Source organism: Aythya fuligula, chromosome 16, assembly GCF_009819795.1.
Source record: "Aythya fuligula isolate bAytFul2 chromosome 16, bAytFul2.pri, whole genome shotgun sequence".
In the NCBI taxonomy this organism is placed as follows: Eukaryota; Metazoa; Chordata; class Aves; order Anseriformes; family Anatidae; genus Aythya; species Aythya fuligula.
This window is the reverse complement of record NC_045574.1, coordinates 15,870,089-15,893,055: the sequence shown is the minus strand read 5'-3', so window position 1 is coordinate 15,893,055 and position 22,967 is coordinate 15,870,089. Positions and strand designations below refer to the sequence as shown.

Genomic DNA, 22,967 nt, shown 5'->3' with positions numbered 1-22,967 from the left:
AGCCACGGGGGCTTCGTGACCCCCCCCCGGCACCGGGGGCTCTGAGCGGGGCCCGCCCGCACGGGAGCGGCCCGGACGTGGACAAACGGACAGACACAGAGGGACAGACACACGGACACACGGCCCCCACCCCCCCCAGCTCCCAGCCCCGACCCCCCCCCGCTGCCCTTTGCCCCCGCTCCCCGTCCCTGCCCCTGTCCCGGTGCCGCTGGCGCAGCAGTTCTGGGGCCGCGCTGTGTCAGCAGCCCCCGGCCCGCGGCTTTGTGCCGGACACACGGCCCCGAGCCCGGCCCGGCTGCGGGGGATGGAGGAGGGGACAGGGGACACGGGGGGGGCCGTGCGGGGCACCGGGAGCGCAGAGCCCAGAGCCCGGCTCCTTGGGACCGCACGGGGCGTGCGGCAGGGGGAGGCTGCGCCTCGCTGTGTCAGCACCCGGCCGCCCCCACCCTGCAGACAGCGCCTGCTGGGTCAGGAGGGCAGTGGGGGTGCTGTGGGGGTGCTGTGGGGGTGCTGTGGGGGTCCTGCTTTGTGCCCCTCCCGGTGCTGAGCCCCCCCCAGGCAGCCAGGAGCGAGCCCTGCAGCCCCCGGGCTGTGTCTGGGAGCAGCTCCGAGGCTCTGGCAGCTGTTGCAGCCTCCCCGCTGGGCTCCCAGCACGGCCGGGCACACAGCAGCGTCCCCCAGCCCGGGGCCGAGGGTCCTGCCTTGCGCTGCGGCCCGGTGCCGAGCCCACCGGGCAGCGCCGGGGCTGGCAGGAGCCTGGCACCCATGGGACGGGGGTGGCACTGCCCTGAGCTGCCCCGGCCAGGCCCCACGTGCGGGGCTTCACCATGCGGGGCCGGGACGCCCGGTGATGCTGAGGGACCTGGTGGTGGCTGCCCGTACGGGACGGGGGCACACCGGGGGTGCCGTGTGCCCGGTGGGAGCGGGGCCTGGAGCTCAGCCCGGGGCCGGGGGGTCCGAGCCGCCCGCTGGCTGCCGGTGCTGGCAGGGACCCGCGCTGTGGGGCCGGCATCCTCCCGTCCCGCTGTCTCCTCCCCGCTGCAGGCCCACAAGGGGTGGCGGCTGGTGGGCTGTATAAAGGCAGGGGAACCTCAGCCAGCTCAAAAGAAACTCCTGGAGCCACTGGTGTTCTCCCTCCCTCCCTCCCTTCACGTGATTCAGCTTCCCCACACCAGGGAAGCCGGGGACAAGTCACTGTAAGTACCCAAACCGAGCCGGCTTTGTGTCCGCCAGGCCCCCCCGGCCGTGCGTGGCCATCGGGGGAGGATGGAGGCTCCGGACCCCGAGCAGGAGGGGGCTCGCCCTCCTCCGCCGTGCAGAGAACCAGGCAAAAACTCTGTGGGGAAACCCTGGACGGTCCCGCAGCCCTGCAGCAGCCCTGCCTGCCGCTGCTGGATGGGGAGGCTCCAGCTCCTGTCCCAGCCCGGCACCCACGGGGCTGTGGGCGGCAGCACATCTCCTGGGGGGCGGCCGGGGTCTGCTCATGGCTGCCGGGGAGGCCCCAGGGCCTGGCTCCCTGCTGCCCCACCACCCACGGGGCTCGTGCCTCGCCCTGTGGTTTGGGGCCGAGCTCTGCAGCCACCGCAGGAGCCGCCTGGAGCACGCCCTGGGGGTGGGCGAGCCCCTGGGTGCAAGGGGGCGGCCGGGGGAGCACCCCGGGGAGGGGGCTGCTGGCCCACGGGCACTGAGGCGATGGGGACCTGGGGGACCTGGGGGACCTGGGCAGTGCTGGGATTTTGGGGTGTGGGGTGCAGTGGAGCCCTGGGGGGGTCCTAGGGTCTGGGCTGCCCCCACGCCGCGGGCAGGGCAGGCAGCAGCCATGTCCCCCCCCGGGTGCTCGGTTCCCCCCGGGACCCCTCCAAGGCTGGCCTGCGCTGCCCCCCTGCTCTGCCTCCAGGTGCGAGATGGCTGCCGGCAGCCTCCTCCTCCTCCTCCTCCTCCTGCCCTGCCTGGCCACAGCCTCGCGCAGCCCCCCCGGCTGCAGGATCCGGATTACCTCCAAGGGGCTGGACCTGGGTAAGGGGCCGGCCGGGACCCTGCTCCCGGGGCCTGGGTGAGAGGCAGGCGGCGGGGGCAGCGGGCGAGGAGCTGAGGCGCGGCCGGGTGGGCGATGCTGTGGGGGCACGGCGCAGGTCCCCCCCGTGCCAGCCCGGCCTCGCTCCGCGTTGCAGTGAAGCAGGAGGGGCTGCGCTTCGTGGAGCAGGAGCTGGAGAACATCACGGTGTCGGACCTGCACGGGCAGGAGGGGCAGTTCCACTACAACATCAGCCAGTGAGTGCCGCCCTCGCCCCCCGCGCGGCGCCCCCCGTGCCGGGCTCACCGCCCCCTCCCCGCAGGGTGAAGGTGGTGGACCTGCAGCTGCCCTTCTCCGACCTGCGCTTCCAGCCGCGGCAGCACCTCGCCTTCGACATCAACAACGCCTCCATCAGCCTGCGCTTCCGCCGCCAGCTGCTCTACTGGTTCTTGTGAGTGCCCCCCCGCTCCTGCCCACCGGGCCACAGCCCCAGGGGGGCATCTGGAGCTGCTCAGAGCTCCGTGCTCCTCCCGTCTCTTCCCCTTGCTTCCAGTTACGACATCGGGTCCATCAATGCCTCTGCTGATGGCGTCCACATCCACACGGTGCTGCGGCTGGCCAAGGACGAGGTCGGGCGCCTCAAGATCTCCAACATCACGTGCAATGCCTCCATTGCCAGGATGCACGCGGGCTTCTCTGGCACGCTCAGGTACCCCCGACCCCGCCGTGGCAGCCGTGTCCCTCTGCTGGGCTGGCTCTGCCCGCACCCAGCTCACCCTGTGCCAGCCCCCTGCGGCCAGGCCGTGCTCTCTTTGAGGCACAAGGGGTGAGGGGACAGGGCTGGAGGCTGCTGCAGAGCTGTTGTGTCCTGCAGGAAGGTCTACGAGTTCCTGAGCACCTTCATTGTCACGGGGATGCGCTTCCTCGTCAGCCAGCAGGTAGGACTGCGAGTGGGGACGGGGCACGGAGGCGACGTGGGGCCTCCCCCGGCCCCGCAGCAGGAGGGGCTGCCCCCAGGGAAGGTGCAGGAGGGTCCGGGTCCCCAGCCAGACCAGGAGCCCTGGCCCTGCCGCCGTGGTTCCCCTCACCCCAGCCATGTCCCTTTCAGATCTGCCCGTCCCTGGAGCACGCCAGCCTGGTGCTGCTGAACTCGCTGCTGGACACGGTGCCAGGTGAGCGTTGTTGTGCGGGACGGGAGCGAGCTGAGCACAGCCCTGCGGGGCGGCCTGCAGGCTTTGCCGTGACAGCGCCTCTTCCTGGCAGTGAGGAACTACGTGGATGACCACATTGGGATCGACTACTCCCTCCTGCAGGATCCGTCCGTCTCCCTGGACACCCTTGACCTGGACTTCAAGGTGCGCACTGCGTCCTGCCCTGCCTCCCCCCGCTTCCCTCGGAGCCGCCCCGTGCCAGCGCGCACCCCGTGCAGCACGGCGCCGGGCTCGCTGCGCTACGGCTGCAGAAACCTCTGCTGCTCACGCCCCAGGGCATGTTCTTCTACCGTGGGAGGGAGAGCCAGGAGCTGGAGAACCACGCGGTGGAGCCGGTGATCAAGGAGACCGAGCGCATGGTCTACGTCGCCTTCTCCGAGTACTTCTTCGACTCGGCCATGCACGCCTACTTCCAGGCGGGCGTCCTGGCCATAGAGCTCGAGGGGGAGAAGGTGCGCAGCGAGGGTCACCGCTGGGCAGGGGCTGGGGAGGGGGGAAGCACCCAGCGGGAGGCAGGAGGTGCTGCCCGGGGAGCAGCTCTGCCGGGGGCAGCAGTAACGGCTCTCATCCAGAGGTTTCTGCTCCCTGCAGGTGCCCAAGGACCTGGAGGTTTTGCTGAGAGCCACCTTCTTTGGGACCATCTTCATGCTGGTGAGGGGAGCTCACCCCTGGGGCAGGCGAGGCACGGGGGGACCCTGGGCGTGTGGGGACACGGCCGTGCCCTGGCTCACCCGCTGCCTCCCCAGAACCCTGCCGTGGTGGATGCGCCCCTGCGCCTGGTGCTTCAGGTGTCGGCCCCCCCCCGCTGCGTGATCAAACCCTCAGGCACCTCCGTCTCCGTCTCTGCCTTCCTCAACATCTCGCTGGTGCCCGCGGGCCGCCCGGCCGTGCAGCTCTCCAGCATGGCCATGGTGAGCGCTGCCCCCCCCCCAGCACAGCCCCCGGCACGCAGGGCAGGAGCGCTGCCCCCCCTGGGAGGGCTGCGGGTCCCAAAGCAAGGGGACAGCAGGGCCCAGGGGCAGCAGGGCTCCCACACGTCTCTCTCCCTAGGAAACGAAGCTGAGCGCCAAGGTGTTCCTGCAGGGGAAGGCGCTGCGCGTGCAGCTGGACCTGCGGCGGTAGGGCCCATGCCGGGGTCCCGGGGGGGCTGCAGGGACGAGCCCCCTCCGCCCCGGCTCACGGCAGCTTTCCCTCCCGCAGGTTTCGCATCTACTCCAAGCAGTCAGCTCTGGAGTCGCTGGCGGTGAGCAGAGCTGCTGACAGCCCAGGGGGGGTCCAACCTCCCTGAGCAGCCCCCAGCCACAGCTGGGAGCAGTGGGGGGGAAGGAGGGGGAAGCCCAGGACCCCCTCTTCCAGCCCAGCCCCTGGGAAGCGCAGGCACAGCCTGTCCTGCCAGGCAGCCCCCCCGCTGGGCGCTCACCCTCCCTCCTGTCCTCTCCTCTCCTCTCCCTCAGCTGTTCTCGCTGCAGGCCCCGCTGAAGACCCTGCTGCAGCTCACCATCATGCCCATCATCAACGGTAAGCAGCCCCCTGCCCGCAGAGGCTGGGCTGGGGCAGGGGCACGCTGCTTACTGCGCCTCCTCCCTGCAGAGAGGACGAGGAAGGGGGTGCAGATCCCGCTGCCGGAGGGCATGGACTTCACCAGGGAGGTGGTCACCAACCACGCGGTGCGTGAGCACGGCCGGGACAGCCCGGGCCCCGCAGGAGGCACCGTGCCCAGCGGGGCGCAGGCACAGGTGGCCCCGGGCTGATCGGCTTCCCCTTGGCAGGGATTCCTCACGGTGGGAGCCGATCTCCACTTCCAGAAGGGGCTGCGGGAAGTGATCGAGAAATACCACGCCGTCCCCGCGACCCCCGCAGCCCCCACCTCGCCCCCCGCAGCGCCCCGCCAGCCGTAGCTCCTCCTCGCTCCTTCGCGCTGGACAGATCCCGGGCTGGACCCGGAGGCTGTAGGTAGGAAGCGGCCCCCCCGGCACCACCAGAACACCCCGCAGGGCGCCCCATGCCCTGGTGGGTGGCAGCAAGGCGGAGATGGCTGCTCTGGGAACCCCTGCTGCACCCCTCTCGTTACACTAATAAACCACTCGACGCCAACCCGCGCTGCCTCGCTGCTTGGAGGATGGGCCCACGGCTGCCAGCCCTGGGGGAGAGCCGAGAGAGGCAGCGCTGCTCCCCCCGGGAGGCAATGCAGCACCAGAAGGGCCTGGAGCCACCGTGCGTTCCCTGCTCCTGGGGGTGGCTGAGTTCTGGGGAGCCCCAGTGCCCCTGCAGGAGGAGGGTGCAGAGCCCACAGGCCACAGCTCCCCAGGACCCCGCAGAGCGCAGCAGCACTCGGCTCTGCTGGATGCTGGGTGAGGAGCAGAACGCCTGAGAGAGCAAAGGAAAGCAAAGCGAAGGGGAGCAGAGAGGGGGGAGCAGCTGGTTAATGAGGAGCAGAACAACCTCGTTCAGAGAGTTTATTGTGAGGTCCCAAGAGCACTGCGTGCCCCAGGCAGGGGGATTGTCTTCACTGTAAATCACCTTTCGCTGAGATCTGAGAGTGGGTTCAGGGGAGCAGAAAGCCCCTGGGGGGCAGCCCCCACCTGAACTGTGCTTAGCAGGGAGCAGCTGGCTCAGAGCCCGCCTGGGGCAACGTGCGTGCAGAGGCTGCAGTGCAGAGGGGAAGTGGCAGGGACTGCTCCCAGCCCAGAGGGAAGTAACTGCCTCCAGAGACAGACAGGAGGAGAGAGGAAGCCACAGCGCGGAGGCAGCTGCAGGGCCCGGCAGGGAGGGAGCCCCGGGGACTCCTCTCCCCCCTGCCCGCAGGCAGCCCCCCTCCACGCCGCTCGCCCCGGCTGCTGTCCTGCCAGGCTGAGCCAAGTCCCGCCAGCGGCCAGGGCCTCATTCTGTGGCACAGCCAAGCAGCAGCGAGGCCGAGCCATGCAGGAGGCAGCCGGCGCGTGCAGGCAGCTGGAAGCACCACGCGCAGCCGGGGCAGCTCCTAGAAAGGCTCATTCTTAATGAAGCGGCTGAACATGGTGAAGGCAGCGAGGGGCTGGTCTGTGGGCACCATGTGGCCGGCTCCCTGCAGGGAACAGGCAGGAGGAGGGGGGTGTCAGTGCCCCATAGAGCCTCTGGCTGCCCCACGGCAGCGAGCGCCGCTCCCCCTCCACCTCCACGCTGCCTTCCTCAGCGCCGGCCTGCCCGCAGCACGGCCAGCAGCCCCGTGCCCCAGCTCAGCCCTACCTTGACGGTGAGGAAGGCAATGTTGGTGAACTCCTTCACAAAGCCCCCGATCTGGTTCTCACCTCCTACGGTGTAGAGCCAGGGCCGGCGAGCCACCTGCACCTGGGGTTGGAGGCAGCACCATCAGCACCTGGCCCCGGGGCTCCCCCCGCTGCACTGGGCCCTGGGCAGCCCGGAGCTCCCTGGGGCCGGTGCCGAGGCTCAGCCCCTGCTCTGCCCCGTTACCTTCTGGCACAGGGAGTCCACAAACCACTCATCCCCCAGGAAGTTGCAGGCCATGTCGACGTCCCCGTTGTACACCAGGATGCGGTATTTCTGCGGAGCAGGAGGAGCTGAGCACTGTGCAGGGCAGCGGCCCCGGGCAGGCAGGAGGCCCCGTGGGCAGAGCTGCTCCCCCCGCACGTACCATGGCTCCGAGCAGCTTCAGGTACTGCTCGTTCATCTGCATGTAGAGGCGCTTGTAGCTGCGGTTCACCTCGAAGCTGGGGAAGAAGCGTCAGCACCAGGCAGCTGCTCGCCCTCCTGGCCCCGGCCCGGCCCGCAGCTCACTCACCTGCACACCTGCCACTCGGGGGCCTCCGGGGGGATGTGGAGAGCCTTCCGCACCTCCGGGGAGTTCAGGTACATGGTAGGGGCTGTGGAGTTGGTGCACGGCGGGTCCATGCGCACCTTCTTACGGGCTACAGGCATCCGGAACAGGTTCTGGAAGGGGCAGGAGAGGCCCTGCAGCAGCTGCAGCTCCGCGCTGCTCCCCGGGAGGGGCTGCTCTGCCCGCTCAGCCCCCAGGCAGCATGGCCGGGCAGAGGGTGTCACGGCCCCGTGTCACGGCACCATGTCACGGCACCAGGCTCACCTGCCGCCAGGAGAACTTCAGCGGCATCCGGATGAAGGAGTTTCCCAGGTCGTGGGTGATGAGGTAGTCGCCCTCGTACCTGCAGGCAGACCAAGCACGGAGTCGGGCTGAAAGCTCTGGAGGAATGAGGGGCTGGGGAACAACCTGGGGCCCCCCAGGGAAGAGGAGGCCCTGCCAGCAGGCAGAGGCAGCAGGTCCCTGCCCGCCCCACCACGTCCCCCTGCAGGCAGGGAGCCCGCACGCTGCAAACCAGTGCCCAAGGACTCGGCTCCGCTGCTGCGGCCGCTCTCACCTCATGCTCCCGGGGACACCGCCAGCACACGGGGCGTAGAGATTGTAGATGTTGAGGCCGGACTCCTCTACGATCTGGATCATCTCCTCCATCTGCAACGAGCCGCAAGAAGGGCTTGGGACTGAGCAGGATGCTTGAGGGACAGGAGCCACTCACAGGCACTGGAGAGGGGCACACGCCCGGGGCTCTGGCTCCCCCACCTTGAGCGTGCAGTTAAGGTTGGAGTTGTCGTGGAAGTTGCACTTCCCCTGGGAGCAGCAGAAGGTCTGTAAGTCCTTCCACAGCCTGTGGGCAGAGACCAGAGAGCCTGCAGCGAGCTGCCAGAGCTAACACCAACACCGACCAGCAGCCACGGCCACGCTGCAGGACCTCTGCCTGCCCTGGGGGCTGGCAGAGCCCCAAACAGCCACAGCCCTTGGGGCCACGCAGGACGAGGGGCCACCCCCACAGCTCAAGGATCAGCCCAAGCCAGGGATTGCCCAGAAGGCAGGGAGCCAGCCCGTCCCCCACACCGCTCACCCAGCCAGCCCTGCCCCACGCTGTGCCCCCCTCCTGCTCTCCCAGGGACAGAACCAGCGCCAGCGCTCCCCCGGCTCTTACTGGGTTCCCAGCAGGCCGTGGTAATAGGCGAAGTAAACCAGCGAGTTGTCATTGATCTCATAGGAGGAGAGGCCGTTTCCCACGGCGATTCCCTGCGAAGCAAGAAGGAAACAGCTCTGCGGCGTCCCAGCTCCCCGCAGGGCGGCCACAGCGGCACCAGCGTCAGGCAGGAAGCAGATGCGGCCCCAGCTGCGGCCCTGTTTACTCCACGGTGGGGAACAGGAAAGGTTGCGGGTGCCTGAGGGCTGCCCCAGTCCCACGCAGCAGGGACACATCCGCCGGCAGCCGCTGCCAGCACCCCGGGGGAGATGAAAGGCGGCGGGGCCAGGCCCTGGAGCGGGCCCCACGCTGCAGCTGCCGGCCGGGCCCCGCGAGGCCGTGCCGAGCCCCCCGCCCCCAAGCCCCGCGCAGAGCGGCGCCGCTCACCTTCAGGTTGAGGCTGGGGTCCTGCATCACCCACTCGGCCAGCGTGGGGATGTAAACCCCCCCGTAGCTCTCCCCCGTGAGGAAGAGGTCATTCTTGGAGTACTCGGGGAAGAGCCGGAAGAATTCCTTCAGCGCCAGGTAGTTGTTGTGAGCGACCTGCAGGCACAGGGGGTGAGCACAGCCCGCGGGGCAGGCACAGGGCCGGGTGCTCCCAGCAGCCAGGGTCACTCGCCTCAGTGTCGTTCGTGGCGTACTTCTTGTCATCAGAGTACGAGAAGCCAACGCCAGCAGGGGACTCCAGGTAGAGCATGTTGGCAACCTGCGGGGACAGCGGGGAGCTGCAGCACAGGGGAAGCCCTCCTGGCTCCCAGGGCGAGCTGCTGAGGCAGAGGGCTCCTGGCCTTCATCTACAGCAGTGTTTGTGTCTGCAGCACCAGTGCTGCACTGGAGGGCCGCGGTGCTGCCCCACTGGGAGCGGGTTTCAGAGCAGGGGGGGTCAGGCAGAGGAGGCTCAGCCCCGCCGGAGGGCAGCAGGAGCTGGCCTGGAGCCGCCCGTGCCCCTTCAGGAAGCGGCTGCTCAGGCAGACGGGGCCACTCCCTGCCAGCACCCTGCCCCTACCTTGTTCCAGGCGTAGTCGTTGTACTTCAGGCTGACCCCGTCGGGCTGCACCTGCGGGGGGGGAGACGGCGGCGGCCGCCGGTCAGCGGGCACGGCTGGGACGGAGCCCCCCCAGCCCCCGTCCACCAGCACTGACCAGGAAGGGGCCGTGCTCCTTCAGGAAGCCCTCCATGGAGCTGCAGCCGGGGCCGCCGTTCAGCCACAGCACCACGGGGCTGCCGCGGGGGTCGCTCTGCGCCTCCACGAACCTGCGGGAGAGCCCCGGGAGGGCACCGGGACGGCCCCGTGAGCGCCCGCACGGCCCCGGCCCGGCCCGGGGGGGGGGGCCGCCGGCGGGTCCCGTTCCCCCCCCACGTACCAGTAGTGCAGGCGGGCGGTGGGCCCGGCGCGGAGGTGCCCCGAGAAGTGCCGGAAGGCCGCCTGCTTCGGCAGCCCGGGCAGGGCGCCCACCTCGTGCTCGGGCGGCGCGGCCAGGCCCGGCCCCGGCCCCGGCCCCAGCGCCAGCAGCAGCGCGCACAGCACGGGCACGGCCGGCAGCATCTGCGGGACGGGGACACGCACAGCTGGGGGCGCGCCCAGGGGCCCGGCACGGCCGCGGAGCCCCCCCCGGGCCCCGGAGCTGCCCCCGGCCCCGCCGCCCCCCTCCCCCGCTCCCGGTGCCCCCCCGCTGACCCCGCTCTCGCAGCGGCTCCCGGCGGCGCAGCGCCGCGGGCACGTGACAGCCGCCCATATGACCCCCGCCGGTCACGTGCACGGGGAGTTGGGGCGGGGCTCCGAAGGGGGGCGGGGCTCTCGACGGCCAATCGGCGCGCCGCCCACGCGCCCGGCCCCGCCCACCCCCACGCCGCGCGCGGGTCCCGAGCCCGTGGGCACCGCGTGACGGGGGGGGGGGGGGAACCGGCACGGAGCGGGGCGGCCCCGACCGGCACCGACACCGGCACAGCCCGGCAATGCACGGCCCCGCCCGGCCCCCCCGTGGCAGCCCCACGCGTGGGCTCCGCGCCGCGGGACCGGACCCAACCCCCCCGGGCCGGTGCCAGACCCCGGCGGTGCCGCGGCCCCGGGACCGCCACCACAGCGCCCCGGGCAGCAGCGGGGCCGTGCCCCGGGACAGGCGGCACCGGGGGCACGAGTGGGGAAGCACGGAGGGGTGGGGGGGTGAGGGGGGGTGGGGGGAGCACCCCCGGTCCTGCTCCCGCTCCCGGTCCCGGCCCCGGCCCCGCCGCCCCCCCCGGCCCCGAGCACTAGGACCCCCCGGCCCCGGCCGGCAGCAGCTGCCCGGAGCCGCCCGGGCCGGGTAAAAATAGCGGCGGGGCCATGGCGGAGCCCGCGGCCCCGGGGCGCGCCCCCGCCCGCTTCCACCGCGTGCACGGCGCCAACGTCCGCATGGACGCCGCCCGCACCCGCGCCACGCGCGTGGAGAGCTTCGCCAACGCGCTCTGCTTCAGCCAGGAGCCGCTGGCGCCCGGCGAGATCTTCCTGGTGGAGATCGAGGAGAAGGAGCCGGGCTGGTGCGGCCACCTGCGCGTGGGGCTGACGGCCCGCGACCCGCAGAGCCTGCCCGCGCTGCCCGAGTACTCGCTGCCCGACCTGGTCAGCCTGGGCGACTCCTGGGTGTTCGCCATCACCCGCAGCCACAACCGCGTGGCGCCGGACGGCGAGGAGGCGCCGCGGGAGCGGGGCCCGCTCTGGGCGCCCGAGCTGCTGATCGAGCGGCTGCGGATCCCCCGCGACAAGCTGGTGGGGCGCAGCCGGCCCGGCCGCTACAGCCACGTCCTGGACGAGCTGTACCGCACCAACGCGCTGCCCCCCACCGCCCGGCGCAGCCGCATCGGCGTGCTGTACGCCCCGCGGCCCGACGGCACCGCCGACATGCACATCGTCATCAACGGCGAGGACATGGGGCCCAGCGCCCGCGGGCTGCCCGCCGCCCGCCCGCTCTACGCCGTGGTCGACGTCTTCGCCTCCACCAAGAGCGTCCGGGTGATCCAGGTGGAATACGGCCGTGGGTATCTGCCCCCGCGGGCACAGAAATGGGGGGGGAGGTGGTTGCCCCGTGGCCTCACGGGCAGCGTCTGAGCGGGGCACGGGGTGTGGGGCACAGGGAAGCAGGCGGGGGTCCCCACAGAGCATAGGTGGGACCACTCGTGGGCAGCTCCTGTGGGCTGTGCTGCACCATGCTGGGGCTGGGGGCGTGGGAGCAGCTCCCCCATGTGTGGGCATGGAGCCGGCAGCACTGGGGCAGAGCCAGCCTGAGGGTCTCGTCCCGTTCCATCCCATCCTGTCCCATCCCATCCCGTCCTGTCCCACGGGCACGAGGCAGGCGGTGCCGGGGCCGTGCTGCTGTGGCACGTGAGCTGACAGCCTGCGGTGCCGCCCGCACTTGGGCAATGTCCGGGCGTTCCTGGTGGTGCCAGCGAAGGCATCCCAGGCAGGGTGGGGAGGGGAAGCCCAGCGCGGTCACTGGCTCCTGCGAGCACTCAGGTGCTAATTAGCACCACGCTGGAAAAGCCAGCACGTGCTCAGAATTACGGGAGACGTGAGCCAGAAGGAAACCGAGCTCCTGGCTGGGCCGCCCTCACGCTGCCTACCCCCGATGTTTTATATAAGTGGGAGATAATGAGCTGCCTGCATCACAAGGCCAGAGACAGCTCAGTGAGACACCGGCCCCGGGGCAGGCGGCCTCCTGCACCCAGCGCCTCTCCCACTGGCCCAAAGTTCAGCCACTGCCGTCCCAAGGCTGGAACCCGGCTGTGCGGGGGGTGACCGGCACCCAGCTCCCTGCCGAGCTGGGCAGGCCGTGCTCCCTGCCCTCCGCAGACTGGGGCAGCTGCTCTTGCTGCAACACTTCCTCTGGGTTTACAAATCAGTTCGGGGGCAGACAGTGAAGTGAAACCCAGAGGGGAGCAGCCGGAGCGCAGCACTGCGAGGGGGAAGGGAGAAGGGAGAGGGCAGGGAGCTGCCGGGGCCCGGGGCGGCTGCTGCTTCTCACCGAGCACTCAGGGCGCCGCAGCCTCGTGGCCCTGGCACGCAGAGATAAAGATAAGAGCTGCAGACGCCCCAGAGCAGCACAAGGCCAGGAGCCGGCGCAGCGCGGTGTGCTCACAGAGCTCGGCTTTGCCTGCTGCTGTCTCGAGGCCCCGGCGGCCACGTGAGAGCGAGGGCAGCGTGACACCGCGGGCAGCGTGACGCCGTGGGCTCTGCTCCTCCTCGTGAGGAACCGCGACCCGCAGGCAGCGAGCCAGCTCCGGGCTGTGTCGGCGAGCAGGGGCCACCCCACACCCACACTGCTGGGGGCCGCCGCGAGCTCACAGAAGAGGAACGGCCGTGTCACAGCGCAAGGCAGGGGCCGAGCCCCGCGGGAAGGCAGGCGGCCCAGGAGCATCATGTGAGGCCTCTCTGCGGCCAGAGTGCTGGAGAAGTTGCTCACGCAGTCTGGCAGGCGTGCAGGCCACCCGGGGGACGGGGATGAAAGGAAAACACCGCGTGGGCATGCGAGCCTCGGGGGGCCCACGTGGCAGCCCGGAGAGAAAACAAATGCAAAACAGCCGGAGTCGGGCAGCAATTCGGGTCAGAACTGCGGAGCTCTCCAGCTCTGACCCTGGCTGCAGCGCCCAGCACAGCCCAAAGCCCTGCACGGCGAAGCTCTGCAGGCGAGAGCTGCCCAGCGGCACCCAAACTCCCCAAATGCTGCCCAAAAACACGGGGCCAGCGGGGAGCCCCCCCCGCAGCCCCCTCGGCACACGGCAGCCCCAGCCCCTGCCTCTTTCTGCTCTCTCGCAGTGCCCTCGCTGCAGACGCTGTGCCGGCTGGTCATCCAGAAGCACGTCGTGCACCGCCTGGCCATCGACGGCCTGGACCTGCCCCCGCCGCTGAAGCACTTCTGCAAACACGAGTGAGGCGCCCGCGCCCCGCAGGGACCTCCCCCCCCCTCTCCGGGTACGGCCGCGCTCGGGGGCACCGCGGGGCAGAGCAATAAACGCCTCCAGCCACGGCCCGAGCAGTGCTGGTGCGGGGGGCGGCGGAGGGGGAGCGGTGCCGGGGGGGGCCGGGCAGGGGGTGCGGGCGCTGTGTGCTCGAGCAGCTCCTCCTGGAGCCCCGAGCGGCTCAGAGCACTGCTGGGGGCCGGCACCAGTGGCCCCGGCGCGGGGTCCCGTGTCTGGTGAGAGCCTGCAGCGTGCACGGGGCTGCCCGGGGAGGTGTGGGTGCTGCCGCAGGGTGTCCTGCCCGGCCCCGCTGCCCGGCCTCACGTGGAGGTAAATTACAGCCGGGCCCTGTCCCGGCCACGCAGTTTCGCTCTTGGGAAAGATGTTTACGCTGAGAAGGGGATGACTGATTTCCTGTGCTCCCCGTGAAGGCTGGGAGGGCCGGGCGCTGCCCCACGTGCAGGGAGCAGCCCCTCGGGCGCACACCGTGCAGCTGCTCACAGCAGGAGGTTGGTGCCCGCTGCGGCCCCGGCTGCTGGGTGCTCCGGGGGGAGCCCAGGGCCCGAACTCATCCCAGTCCGCACCGCGGGCTCTGTCTGTGGGCCTGCACAGACCTTACAGGCTGCTCCTGACTGCAGCCGGTGCTGCCTGCCCAGAGCCACACGGAGCCATCCCCAGGGGCAGGGGGTGCGCCAGGCCGGCAGGGCGGCAGGCAGAGCCTCCCCATGGAAACGCAGCTGTGAGCTTAGAGAAAGGTGTGTTAGGAAACACGGCGCTATGTTTAGACAGCCAGATTTGATATTATCAGATTCTGTTACAAAACCTCGACTGGGAGGAAATCCCCGGCCACGCGGCACTTCCACCCGGCCAGCTCCGAAGCCGAGGTGTTTGCGGGGCGCTGCCGGGGGCAGCACGGGGTGAGAGCCCCGCAGCACGGTGCCGCTGCTCCCCGCTGCCACCCGGACCCCACGGCCACGGGATGCCACCCGCTGTGCCCACAGCCTCAGGATGGCTGCACCAGGGAGAACCGAGCTCCCCCGGTGCAGGGCAGCTGCCTCGGGCCGGGCACAGCCCCGCGTGCTCTTTTCGGTGTTTTTTTGTCCCCCACCCCCGTGTTCAAAGCTCTGCGCTTCGCCGTGGCTTTGTTTGCACGGCTGTGACCCCCAGCGGCTCCCTGCTTCCACCCAGCGCGGAGGCGGCCGTGGGAGGGAGGGCGGGTTCCATTTCGGTTCCATTTTTGGAGGAATTAAGAGCAGCTGCCACGGCCAGACAAACAACTTCCCCGCCCGGGCAGCGCCGCCAGCAGCACACATTGCCACCCACAGGATCCTGGGCACAAGGGCTCACACCTAACTGCAGGGCAATGAAATTAAACGAGAGATGAAATTAGAGAGGCAGGAGGAGGTGTCAGAAACCCTGCCGCAGCGAGGAGAGGCCTGGCTGCCCCACTGGCAGGGGAGGGGCGGCCGCAGGGACACGGCAGCTCCCAGGCCGGTTTATTGGCGTTGCACAACACCTCGCAGCTGGATGCTGGAGGACCTGCAGGCGCTGGCCACGGATCACTCAGCTCTATCACATGCTATTATCCCATCACCTCCTGCCCCACGCCACCCTGGGCTCGCTGCCAGCCACGTTTCCTGCTGTCGGGTCAGCAGCTCCTTCCCCGTTACGGTCCTGTCAGGGACTCGTGGAGCTCCTCAGCTCCCCCACGCAGGAGGCAGCGCTCGCCCATCTGACAGAGGTGGCGAGGAGCCAGCTGATCCCTGCCGTGGGGAAGGACACAGGCAGAGACTCTCCAGGGACTCCCCCCAGGAGGCTGCTGTCACTGCCCTCCCAGCCTGGCTGGCACCACGTCCCTTGTGCCACCGCCTGCCCGGCACCTCTGGCTGCGAGGCGTTTCTCCCCGAGCCCAGCACAGCCAGGACGTGCTGGCCAGGCAGCAGGAACGCAGGCTGGGCTGCCCCGTGGCCATCCCCAGGGACCCGCCCGGTGCCAGCCGGTGCCTGTCGGCTGTGCTGAGCCGCCGCGGGGCCACCCAGGCTCCGTGCAGCCATCAGGGGCCGCCTGAGGGGCTCGTCAGCCCCTCGCTTCCTCCCCTCGTTGCCCCTCGGGCGTTCCGCAGCCCCGTCCGGCTGCAGCCCAAGGGCCGGGGAGCACCGAGCGCCCAGGGACCGGCCCCGGAGGAGCCCCCGGGAGCTGCAGCCGCGGGCGGGCCCCGAACCCCCGCGGGACTCCCGGCGGCTGCGGCCGGGGCTGGCACCGGGCAGCGCTGCCGGGGCTGGGGGTGCCCGGAGGAGCCGGGTGGGGCCGTGTGGGGCCGCTCGCGGCGCACCGCCACGGCAGCGGGGGGCTCGGGGCAGGCCCGGAGGAGCCGCGGGGCGGGCGGAGCGCACGGCACCGTCCGGGAGCGCTGCGGGGCGGCAGAGCCCGGCACCGAGCCGCAGGGGGCGGCCCCGAGCCCCTCGGACGGCCCCGTCCTGCCCGCGGCGCTCCGGGAGCTGGCGGGGCCCCGCGCCCAGCCGCAGGGCACCGGAACCGGAACCGGAACCGGCACCGCCCTGCGCCGCGGCCGGGCCCCGACCGGAACCGGAACCGGAACCGGCATCGGTACCGGGTCCGCCGCGGGGGAGGGCCTATCCCAGCACGCCCCGCCCCCTCGCGGGGAAGCCGCCAATCACGGCCGGGCGCGCCGTGACGTCACGAAGCCGGCAGCGCACCCCTCAGGCGCTCAGCAGAGCCCCCAGCACCGCCCCCAGTCGCGGTCCCGCCCCCCTCCTGCAGGCTGGCCAATCACGACCGCGCTCTGGCGATTGGCAGCTGTCCCGCCAACCGGCGCCGCGCTTTCCTCCGCCCTCCCGCCGACCGACGGCGCGACGGACCAATCACCCGCCGCTTCCGCCGCGTGGGCGGTGCCTCCCTCCCCGCCGCCCGTGCCGGTTCCGGGTGGCCGCGGGGATGGCGGAGGCGGGCGGGGACCTGCGGGGGGCCCTCAGCGACACCGTGCTGAGCCTGGAGCGCCTCGACACCGACCTGTTCCGGTGCGCGGGGCCGGGCCGGGCCGCACCCCCCCCGCCGCCCCCCTGCCGCCGCCCCCCGCCGGCCGCTGACGGCGCCGCCGCTGTCCCCCCAGGGGCCGGCACCACTGGGTGCCCGCCACGCGCCGCCTGTTCGGGGGGCAGATCGTGGGGCAGGCCCTGGTGGCGGCCGCGCACGCCGTGAGCCGCGACGAGCAGGTGCACTCCCTGCACTGCTACTTCGTCAGGGCAGGTGGGCACCGGGGGGCGGGGGGGGAACGGGGGGGGAATGGGGGGCACCGGGGGAACGGGGGGAACGGGGGGCACTGGGGGGGAACGGGGGGGAACGAGGGAACCGGGGGAGCCGGGGAGAATGGGGGGTACTGGGGTGAACGGGGAGGAACGGGGGCACCGGGGGGGAACGGGGGGCTGGGGGGCACTGGAGGGGAACGGGGGGGAACGAGGGAACCGGGGGTACCGGGGGGGACAGGGGGGAACGGGGGGGGCGGGGGGGGAGTGGGGGGCACCGGGGGAACGGGGGGCGCTGGGGGGGAACCGGGGGGGACGGAGCAACGGGGGAAACGGGGGGGGAACGGGGGGAAACGAGGGGACACCGGGGGGCACTGGGGGTAACTGGAGGGGAACGAGGGAACCGGGGGTACCGGGGGGGGCAGGGGGGAACGGGGGGACACCGGGGGGAACGGGGCCGAGCCTCCCCGAGCGGTGCCGCTGCCCGGGGGGGGCCGTGCCGGTCGGGGTGCCCCGAGCTGCGGCTGCCGCACGGTGCCGGGGCTGTGCTGTGTGTGCCAGGGGACCCCGCGGTGCCGGTGCTGTACCAGGTGGAGCGGACCCGCAGCGGGAAGAGCTTCTCCGTGCGCTCCGTGAAGGCCGTCCAGCACGGGCAGCCCATCCTCATCTGCCAGGCGTCCTTCCAGCTGTCCCAGCACAGCCCCCTGCAGCACCAGTTCACCATGCCCGCGGTGCCGCCGCCCGAGGAGCTGCTGACCCAGGAGGAGCTCATCGCCAGGTTCCTGCAGTGAGTGGGGCGCTGGGGGCGCGTGGCGCCTGCTGCCTCTGTGCTGGGCCTTGGGGAGGCGCGGGGGCAGAAGCGGATGGGAGAGGATCGCGGTGACAGCCTGCAGAGTTCTCAAACGCGTGGGACAGGGCCGGGACCGGGACCCTCCTGCCCCTCTGGGGGGGGCCCTGGGCTGAGTCTGCTGCCGTCAGCCCTGCCCTGGGCCTTCCCAGGACGCGGGGCATTGAGGTCACTCCTCCCTGTTGTCCGAAGGAATCCCAACTTGGCAGAGAAATACAGAAGGCGCCTCAACAAGATCCAAGCGGAAAACGTGCCGATTGATATCAAACCCGTCAACCCGCCGGATATATTCACCACGGAGCAGCAGGAGCCGAAGCAACTCTTCTGGGTGCGAGCCCGCGGCTACATAGGTGGGCACTGCCCGAGGGGCTCCCGCTGCTGCACGAGCCGGGGGCTGGGGCTGCGCCTCACCCTGCGGCTGCACAGCACGCTTGTGACAGGGCTGGGGGGGTCACAGCTCCCCCCTGTGCCCCAGGCCTGTGGGATCTCGGGGCTGAAGCACCACGGGGCAGAGCCTGACACGGTGCCCGTTTGGCACATTCAGCCAGGGGCATGGCCAGGGCAGTGGGTATAAAGCTGCATGGGTAACATGCCAGCCATGTAACATGTTGGGTAACAGCCGGCCCTGGGGACACGGAGCTCTGGAGCTCAGTGCCACAGCTCCTGCCCAGGGGTGTCCCGCAGCACCCCGCGCTGCTTCCTCGCAGGAGACGCCGACATGAAGGTGCACTGCTGCGTGGCCGCCTACATCTCGGACTTCGCCTTCCTGGGCACGGCCTTGCTGCCCCACCGGCAGTACAACGTCAAGTTCATGGTGTCCCTCGACCACTCCATGTGGTTCCACGCTCCCTTCCGGGCTGACCACTGGATGCTCTACGAGTGCGAGAGCCCCTGGGCGGGTGAGTCCTGCCCGGTTCCTGGGCACCGTGTGGCCGAGGCCGGCCCTGCCCCGGCGGGGACCGGAGGGCTCGCGGTCTGACGGGCGCTGCCTGCAGGTGGGTGCCGAGGGCTGGTGCACGGGCGCCTGTGGCGCAGGGACGGGGTCCTGGCTGTCACCTGCGCGCAGGAAGGAGTCATCAGGGTGGAGCAGAAACCGACCCAGAGTAAACTCTAGCCAAGGGCGCCGGCGGCAGCGGTGGCACCAAGCTCCCTGTGCCGGGGCTGAGGCCTGCGGAGGAGCCTGCACCAAACTGGCCGTGGGCGAAGGCAGAGCCCCGGGCAGCAGAGGAAGGAGCAGCAGAGAATGGGCTGAGGGGCCCGGCCTGCCGGAGTGCTGGTGCCAGCACCTCGGTGCTGAGCTGGACCTGCACAGGCAGCAGTGATGCCCCCTTTCACCGCCTGTCAGCGCGTAATGGTGTCCTGAGCTCAGCCAGCCTTCACCCAACGTAAATAAAGCCATCACGTGAACGGGCGAGCTGTCCCCTGGAGTTTGTCCCCTTGGCTCTGGGCGGCTGCGTGACTCCGAGGGAGCTTCTCGTGGCAGGGCAGCGTCAGGGCTCTGGGGGTGGCTGTGTCCCACGGTGGATGGGATCAGAGGAGGGGAAAGCGCTACCGTGACAATCGTTAGCTTCCCCTTCTCACTTCTCCTCACCTCCCCGTGCCCTAATGGATGAGCTGTTGCTGCTCCTGCTGCTGCACCTTGGCCTCCTCCTCAGGGCTGGGCGGGAGAGGGGCCCCCAGCAGCCGCAGTGAAAGGGAACGCGGCCGTTCCCAGCTCCTGGCCTGGGAGCCGTGAGAGCTTCCCACTGATGGGTGCCCCCGTGCAGTGCCAGAGGGGGAAGTGAAGCTGAGCAGACACAGCAGGAACCCCTGCTCTTTTTCCTACCAAGACTTTATTTAATAAAGTCCTTTTTATTATGTGTTACTGGAAGCTCCTGGCCAGAAGCCTTCCTGTCCCTTTAACGCGGTGCCTCTGTGTGCTGGCTGAACCCCATCTACCTCGGGAAGCCCCCGCAGGGAGCAGCCGGCCCCCCAGCAGGCCGGCAGTGTGGGCAGTGAGCACCCGGTGCCGAAGGAAGAACTGACACAGAAAGTGCATTTTCGAGGGGCAGCTCCCAGAGGGGCTGGCCCCGCTCCCAGCCACCACGCGTGGGTTGTGCCGACCCCGCCCTGCCTCCGTGCCCCATCCTGACCCTCGCTGCCCCGGCTCCCGCCCTGGTGCTGCCACCGTGCTGCCCCCACGGACCCTGAGCCCGGTGCCGGCCGGGGCCTCACTCGAGAGGCTCCTTGATCAGACACTCCTTCAGGCTGGGCTGCTGCTGCAGGGGCAGCCCGGCCTCCTGCAGGCCCTGCAGCCGGGCCTCCGAGCGCCGCTTGTCCTTGCCCACCTTCCAGGCCAGGTGGACGTGAGCCTGGAGGAAGGGCCCCAGCAGCGGGTGGCTGTCCTGGGCCTCCAGCAGCTGCAGCGCCTGCTCGCAGCAGCCGTGCGCCTCGCCCAGCTGGTCCAGCTCCTGGTGGCACACGGCCAGCCCAGCCAGCGTCAGGAGGAAGCGGCCGGAGCCGCAGACCCCCAGCCGCTCCTGCAGCCGGCAGGCGTTGGCCCAGGTGGCCAGGGCCTCGCGGTACATGCCGGTGCAGGTCAGGCGCTGGGCGGCCCGCAGGTCCTGCAGGAAGAAGAACTCGAGGAACTCGGGGGAGCGGCGGATCTCGGCGATGGAGTGCAGGTGGGACAGGAACTGCTCGAAGGCTCGGCTCCGCTTGGCGATGGTCTCGGCCGTGAAGTTGCGCCGCAGCCTCTTCCTGGGGAAGGCGATGCCGGCCATGTCACAGCCGAAGCGGCTGCGCAGGCGGCGGTTCAGCCGCTCGAAGTCCGAGTAGCGCCGGGCAATGGTGGCGGGCGCCTTGTCGAACTGGCCGGAGCGGATCAGGTAGATGGTGTAGAGCTGCAGGCAGGGAGCCGGGGGTCAGGGGGGCGCCGTGGAGGGGGACACGGCCTCCTGGTGGGGCCGGGACACAGCCAAGCGCACGCAGCAGAGGAGCTGCCGGGACAAGGACAGGGACAGGGACAGAGACAGGGACAGGGACAGGGATGCCATGCCCCACGCCGCCCTGCCCCGGGGCAGGGTTTGGCCCAGCAGAGCGAGCAGGCCCAGCCGGCTGTAGTTACCTGAGGCTCATCTGAGCCGCCAGCACCATCAGAGCAGCACAGGGAGAGACAGAGAGAAATCAGCGCCCACCCGCCCCGGGACGCCCGGCCGCAGGGGGCCCCGCGGCACGGCCCCGAGCGGGGCGCACTCACCACGTACTTGGAGGAGCGCTCGCTAACCACGCTGGCGCTGGTGACCTCGAAGAGCAGCCGCTGCGGCGCGAGGCTGCTCCGCGACTTCCTCCACAGCTCCTGCAGCTGGCGGGTCAGCAGGCTGCCGCCGGGGGGCTTCGCCGCCGCGTCCCACCCTGCGCGGGGACAGGGGCTCAGCGGGGGCACCGGGCCGCCCGGCCCCGTCCTGCCCGCGGGACACGGCCGCTCCCCGGGGCTCCGCGTCCCGGCACCTGCCTCCGTCCTCTGCACCCGCGGCCTCCCCCGTGGGCTCCGGCGGCTCCCCCGGCTCCTCGCCGGCGCCGTCCTCGTCGTCCTCGTCCTCGTCCCCGTCCTCGTCCTCGTGGCTGGCGAAGCTCAGGGTGCCGCTGAGGCGCGTGGACAGCCCCTCGGTGTCGTCCTCCAGCTCCGAGCTCTCGGGGCAGTCCTCGGCCTCGCCGCCGTCGCGCGCCCGCTCCTCCCTGGCGCCCTCCGCGCCCAGCGCGTGCCGCAGGCGGTGCAGGATGCGGGCGGCCATGCCCACGGCCGGGGGACGGCGACGACGGCTCGGCCCCGGCCGCCCCCGCCCGCCGGGACGGGCACCGGGCACGGGGCGGCTCCGGAGCGGCGGCGGGACCCGGCCCCGGCCCCGGCCCCCCCCCCCCGCCTGCCCGGAGCCCCGCTCCCGGCGCGGTGCGGCCCCGGCCCCCCCCCCCGGTGCTCCCGGTGCCCCCGGTGCCGGTCCCGGGGCCGTGCCGCCCTCCCCTCCCCTCCCCTCCCCGCGCCGGGCGGTGCCGTGCGATGGCCGCTCCGCCGCCCGTCCCGGGATCCTCCCTGCGCGGCTCCGCCTCCGCCGGGAACCCGGATCGCGGCGGGGCTGGCACGGCCCGGAACGGCCCCGAGCAGCACCGGGGCCCCGCTCCCCGCACCGCCACGAGCCGGGCGCAGCTCCCCCGTACCCCAAATACCCCCGGTGCCACAGTGCCCCGGTACCCTCACACCCCGGTGCCGCGATGCCCCGACACCCTCATGCCCCGATGCCCCAAATAGCGCAGTGCCCCCATGCCCCCAGTGCCCCCAGTGCCCCGATCCCGGGGTCCCGTCCTGCGGTGCCGTGTCCCCAGCAGCCCCGGGGCTGCCCCGGCCCCGCTGCCCTTGGCCCCCGGCCGGGCTCGCCACGCGCCCCCACGGCTGGGCTGCAGCCACGGCCGGCGTCAGGCGCTCGCCCGGCCTTATTTAGCGCCATTCCTGCTCCCTCCTCGCCACTTTCTTGGGAACGTCTATTAATATCGAGGAACCGGCACAGCTGCTGCCATCGCTCTGCGCCCAGCGCCAGCACCCCGCACCCCGCCCGGGTCTGCTGCAGGCCCGGGGTGCCCCAGGGCCACCCCCGGTACCCCATGTCGAGGGGCGCACCGGGGGGGCTCGGCTCCCGTGGGCAGAATGGGGGGATCCCGGCAGCCTCCCGTCCCTCCCCAGCACCAGGGAGCCCCCTGGGCCTGGTGCCGTGCTGCCTGCGCTGCCCTGAGCCCTCCTGGAGCCCCACGGGGCGAGGGCCACTTGGCCAGCGCGTCCCCCGAGCCGTTAGCCCTGGCAGCGGGACCCTGGCAGGGGCTGCGGCACTGGCGCCCGCGCTCTGGGCTGTGCTGGGAGCCTTCGAGGAGGCCCCGGGCAGGTTTCCACCCTGCCGACGGCACGAAGCGGCGCTGCCTTTTCCAGCCCCGTCTGGGATGAGGGAGATGGGTGCCAGCAGTGCCAGCACCCACCGTGGGGGCCGGGCGCTCCTCGCCCACCCCGGGGCTTCGCAGCCCTGCCACGGCCCGTCCCTCATCGGGGGCTGGGGGCTGCAGGGGGCCTGCCCAGCACCAGAAACGGGGGTGAAGAGCAGGGGTGGGGGTGGCGGGCAGGGGTGGGCAGCCGGGGTGCTGCGGGGGGCGAGGGAGGGGACGGAGCCCGGCCCCTGAGCTGGCCGCCTGCCCCCAGCGGTGCCGCGGGCTTGGCGGGGGCACGTGTGGTGCCATCGGGCCGTGCCCGTGGTGCCGGGTCCGGCACGGCCACGCCGGGGAAGCCCCAGCCCCGGTGTCGGGGGGATGCCCCTGCTCGGGGGCTATTTTTAACCCCCTCCTTGCTGAGCTGCCCCGGGGCGGGGGGGGCTGAGCAGGGGACGGAGCCACGTTCCTGCCAAGGCTCCGGTGTCCCTCCCTGCAGGGCTTGAATTTCTATCCCGGCTTCAGACCCACGTTTAATCCCCAGCTCTTGGCCAATAACGCTTTGGCTAAATTAGGTAAAATGAGCCCGTTGCCAATGAGCGGGGCTGGATTTGCACCGGGGAGCTGATAGGCTGCCGGGCTGGGGGGCCAACGGCTGGGGGCACGGGGACACTACAAATTGGGGAGCCAGGGAGCTTCTGGGGGCTTCTGGTGCGTGCGGTGGTGACACCCTAGGGGAGGAGAGCA

The 22,967-nt window shown here is 71.5% G+C and overlaps 5 protein-coding genes across 5 annotated transcripts; 3 read left to right on the top strand and 2 right to left on the bottom strand.

The window, feature by feature from the left end:
* The first annotated feature begins 1,053 nt into the window (after positions 1-1,053).
* PLTP (phospholipid transfer protein) lies at positions 1,054-5,319 on the top strand. Its single transcript, XM_032198262.1, has 16 exons — positions 1,054-1,196; positions 1,898-2,016; positions 2,172-2,271; positions 2,337-2,465; positions 2,568-2,723; positions 2,889-2,952; positions 3,123-3,186; positions 3,278-3,369; positions 3,501-3,677; positions 3,817-3,876; positions 3,972-4,136; positions 4,276-4,343; positions 4,426-4,468; positions 4,680-4,743; positions 4,816-4,892; positions 4,995-5,319. The coding sequence occupies exons 2-16, from the start codon at positions 1,905-1,907 to the stop codon at positions 5,121-5,123; spliced, it is 1,500 nt and encodes a 499-aa protein (XP_032054153.1). The 5' UTR covers positions 1,054-1,196; positions 1,898-1,904; the 3' UTR covers positions 5,124-5,319.
* A 348-nt stretch (positions 5,320-5,667) lies between these two features.
* CTSA (cathepsin A) lies at positions 5,668-9,961 on the bottom strand. The gene is made up of 15 exons (XM_032198231.1): positions 9,913-9,961; positions 9,599-9,780; positions 9,377-9,488; positions 9,241-9,291; positions 8,854-8,940; positions 8,622-8,777; positions 8,196-8,287; positions 7,796-7,880; positions 7,596-7,687; positions 7,304-7,382; positions 7,004-7,152; positions 6,857-6,932; positions 6,676-6,765; positions 6,451-6,552; positions 5,668-6,289 (listed from the first exon to the last, which is right to left on the bottom strand). Exons 2-15 carry the CDS (start codon positions 9,778-9,780, stop codon positions 6,206-6,208), a joined length of 1,437 nt encoding a protein of 478 aa, XP_032054122.1. The 5' UTR covers positions 9,913-9,961; the 3' UTR covers positions 5,668-6,205.
* A 596-nt stretch (positions 9,962-10,557) lies between these two features.
* NEURL2 (neuralized E3 ubiquitin protein ligase 2) lies at positions 10,558-13,139 on the top strand. Its single transcript, XM_032198581.1, has 2 exons — positions 10,558-11,245; positions 13,024-13,139. The coding sequence occupies exons 1-2, from the start codon at positions 10,558-10,560 to the stop codon at positions 13,137-13,139; spliced, it is 804 nt and encodes a 267-aa protein (XP_032054472.1).
* Positions 13,140-16,107: 2,968 nt separating this feature from the next.
* ACOT8 (acyl-CoA thioesterase 8) lies at positions 16,108-18,687 on the top strand. The gene is made up of 6 exons (XM_032198282.1): positions 16,108-16,204; positions 16,297-16,433; positions 16,991-17,216; positions 17,469-17,626; positions 17,984-18,175; positions 18,272-18,687. The coding sequence occupies exons 1-6, from the start codon at positions 16,122-16,124 to the stop codon at positions 18,388-18,390; spliced, it is 915 nt and encodes a 304-aa protein (XP_032054173.1). The 5' UTR covers positions 16,108-16,121; the 3' UTR covers positions 18,391-18,687.
* Positions 18,688-19,089: 402 nt separating this feature from the next.
* Positions 19,090-21,077, bottom strand: SNX21 (sorting nexin family member 21). Its single transcript, XM_032198322.1, has 3 exons — positions 20,770-21,077; positions 20,515-20,669; positions 19,090-20,158 (listed from the first exon to the last, which is right to left on the bottom strand). Exons 1-3 carry the CDS (start codon positions 21,047-21,049, stop codon positions 19,487-19,489), a joined length of 1,107 nt encoding a protein of 368 aa, XP_032054213.1. The 5' UTR covers positions 21,050-21,077; the 3' UTR covers positions 19,090-19,486.
* Positions 21,078-22,967: the final 1,890 nt, after the last annotated feature.

What these genes read in the sequence shown, in the direction of transcription:
- PLTP (XM_032198262.1), top strand. Translation starts at nt 1,905, where the DNA reads ATGGCTGCCGGCAGCCTCCTCCTCCTCCTCCTCCTCCTGCCCTGCCTG. An exon ending in CAGCTGCTCTACTGGTTCTT is followed by an intron (nt 2,466 to 2,567) that starts GTGAGTGCCCCC and finishes CCTTGCTTCCAG; the next exon opens with TTACGACATCGGGTCCATCA. An exon ending in GCTTCCTCGTCAGCCAGCAG is followed by an intron (nt 2,953 to 3,122) that starts GTAGGACTGCGA and finishes TGTCCCTTTCAG; the next exon opens with ATCTGCCCGTCCCTGGAGCA.
- CTSA (XM_032198231.1), bottom strand. Translation starts at nt 9,780, where the DNA reads ATGCTGCCGGCCGTGCCCGTGCTGTGCGCGCTGCTGCTGGCGCTGGGG. An exon ending in ACGACTACGCCTGGAACAAG is followed by an intron (nt 8,941 to 9,240) that starts GTAGGGGCAGGG and finishes CTGTCCCCGCAG; the next exon opens with GTTGCCAACATGCTCTACCT. An exon ending in CCCGAGTGGCAGGTGTGCAG is followed by an intron (nt 6,933 to 7,003) that starts GTGAGTGAGCTG and finishes CTTCTTCCCCAG; the next exon opens with CTTCGAGGTGAACCGCAGCT.
- NEURL2 (XM_032198581.1), top strand. Translation starts at nt 10,558, where the DNA reads ATGGCGGAGCCCGCGGCCCCGGGGCGCGCCCCCGCCCGCTTCCACCGC. An exon ending in GATCCAGGTGGAATACGGCC is followed by an intron (nt 11,246 to 13,023) that starts GTGGGTATCTGC and finishes GCTCTCTCGCAG; the next exon opens with TGCCCTCGCTGCAGACGCTG.
- ACOT8 (XM_032198282.1), top strand. Translation starts at nt 16,122, where the DNA reads ATGGCGGAGGCGGGCGGGGACCTGCGGGGGGCCCTCAGCGACACCGTG. An exon ending in CTCATCGCCAGGTTCCTGCA is followed by an intron (nt 17,217 to 17,468) that starts GTGAGTGGGGCG and finishes TGTTGTCCGAAG; the next exon opens with GAATCCCAACTTGGCAGAGA. An exon ending in GCGAGCCCGCGGCTACATAG is followed by an intron (nt 17,627 to 17,983) that starts GTGGGCACTGCC and finishes GCTTCCTCGCAG; the next exon opens with GAGACGCCGACATGAAGGTG.
- SNX21 (XM_032198322.1), bottom strand. Translation starts at nt 21,049, where the DNA reads ATGGCCGCCCGCATCCTGCACCGCCTGCGGCACGCGCTGGGCGCGGAG. An exon ending in CGCGGGTGCAGAGGACGGAG is followed by an intron (nt 20,670 to 20,769) that starts GCAGGTGCCGGG and finishes GTCCCCGCGCAG; the next exon opens with GGTGGGACGCGGCGGCGAAG. An exon ending in AGCGCTCCTCCAAGTACGTG is followed by an intron (nt 20,159 to 20,514) that starts GTGAGTGCGCCC and finishes CCCTGCCTGCAG; the next exon opens with CTCTACACCATCTACCTGAT.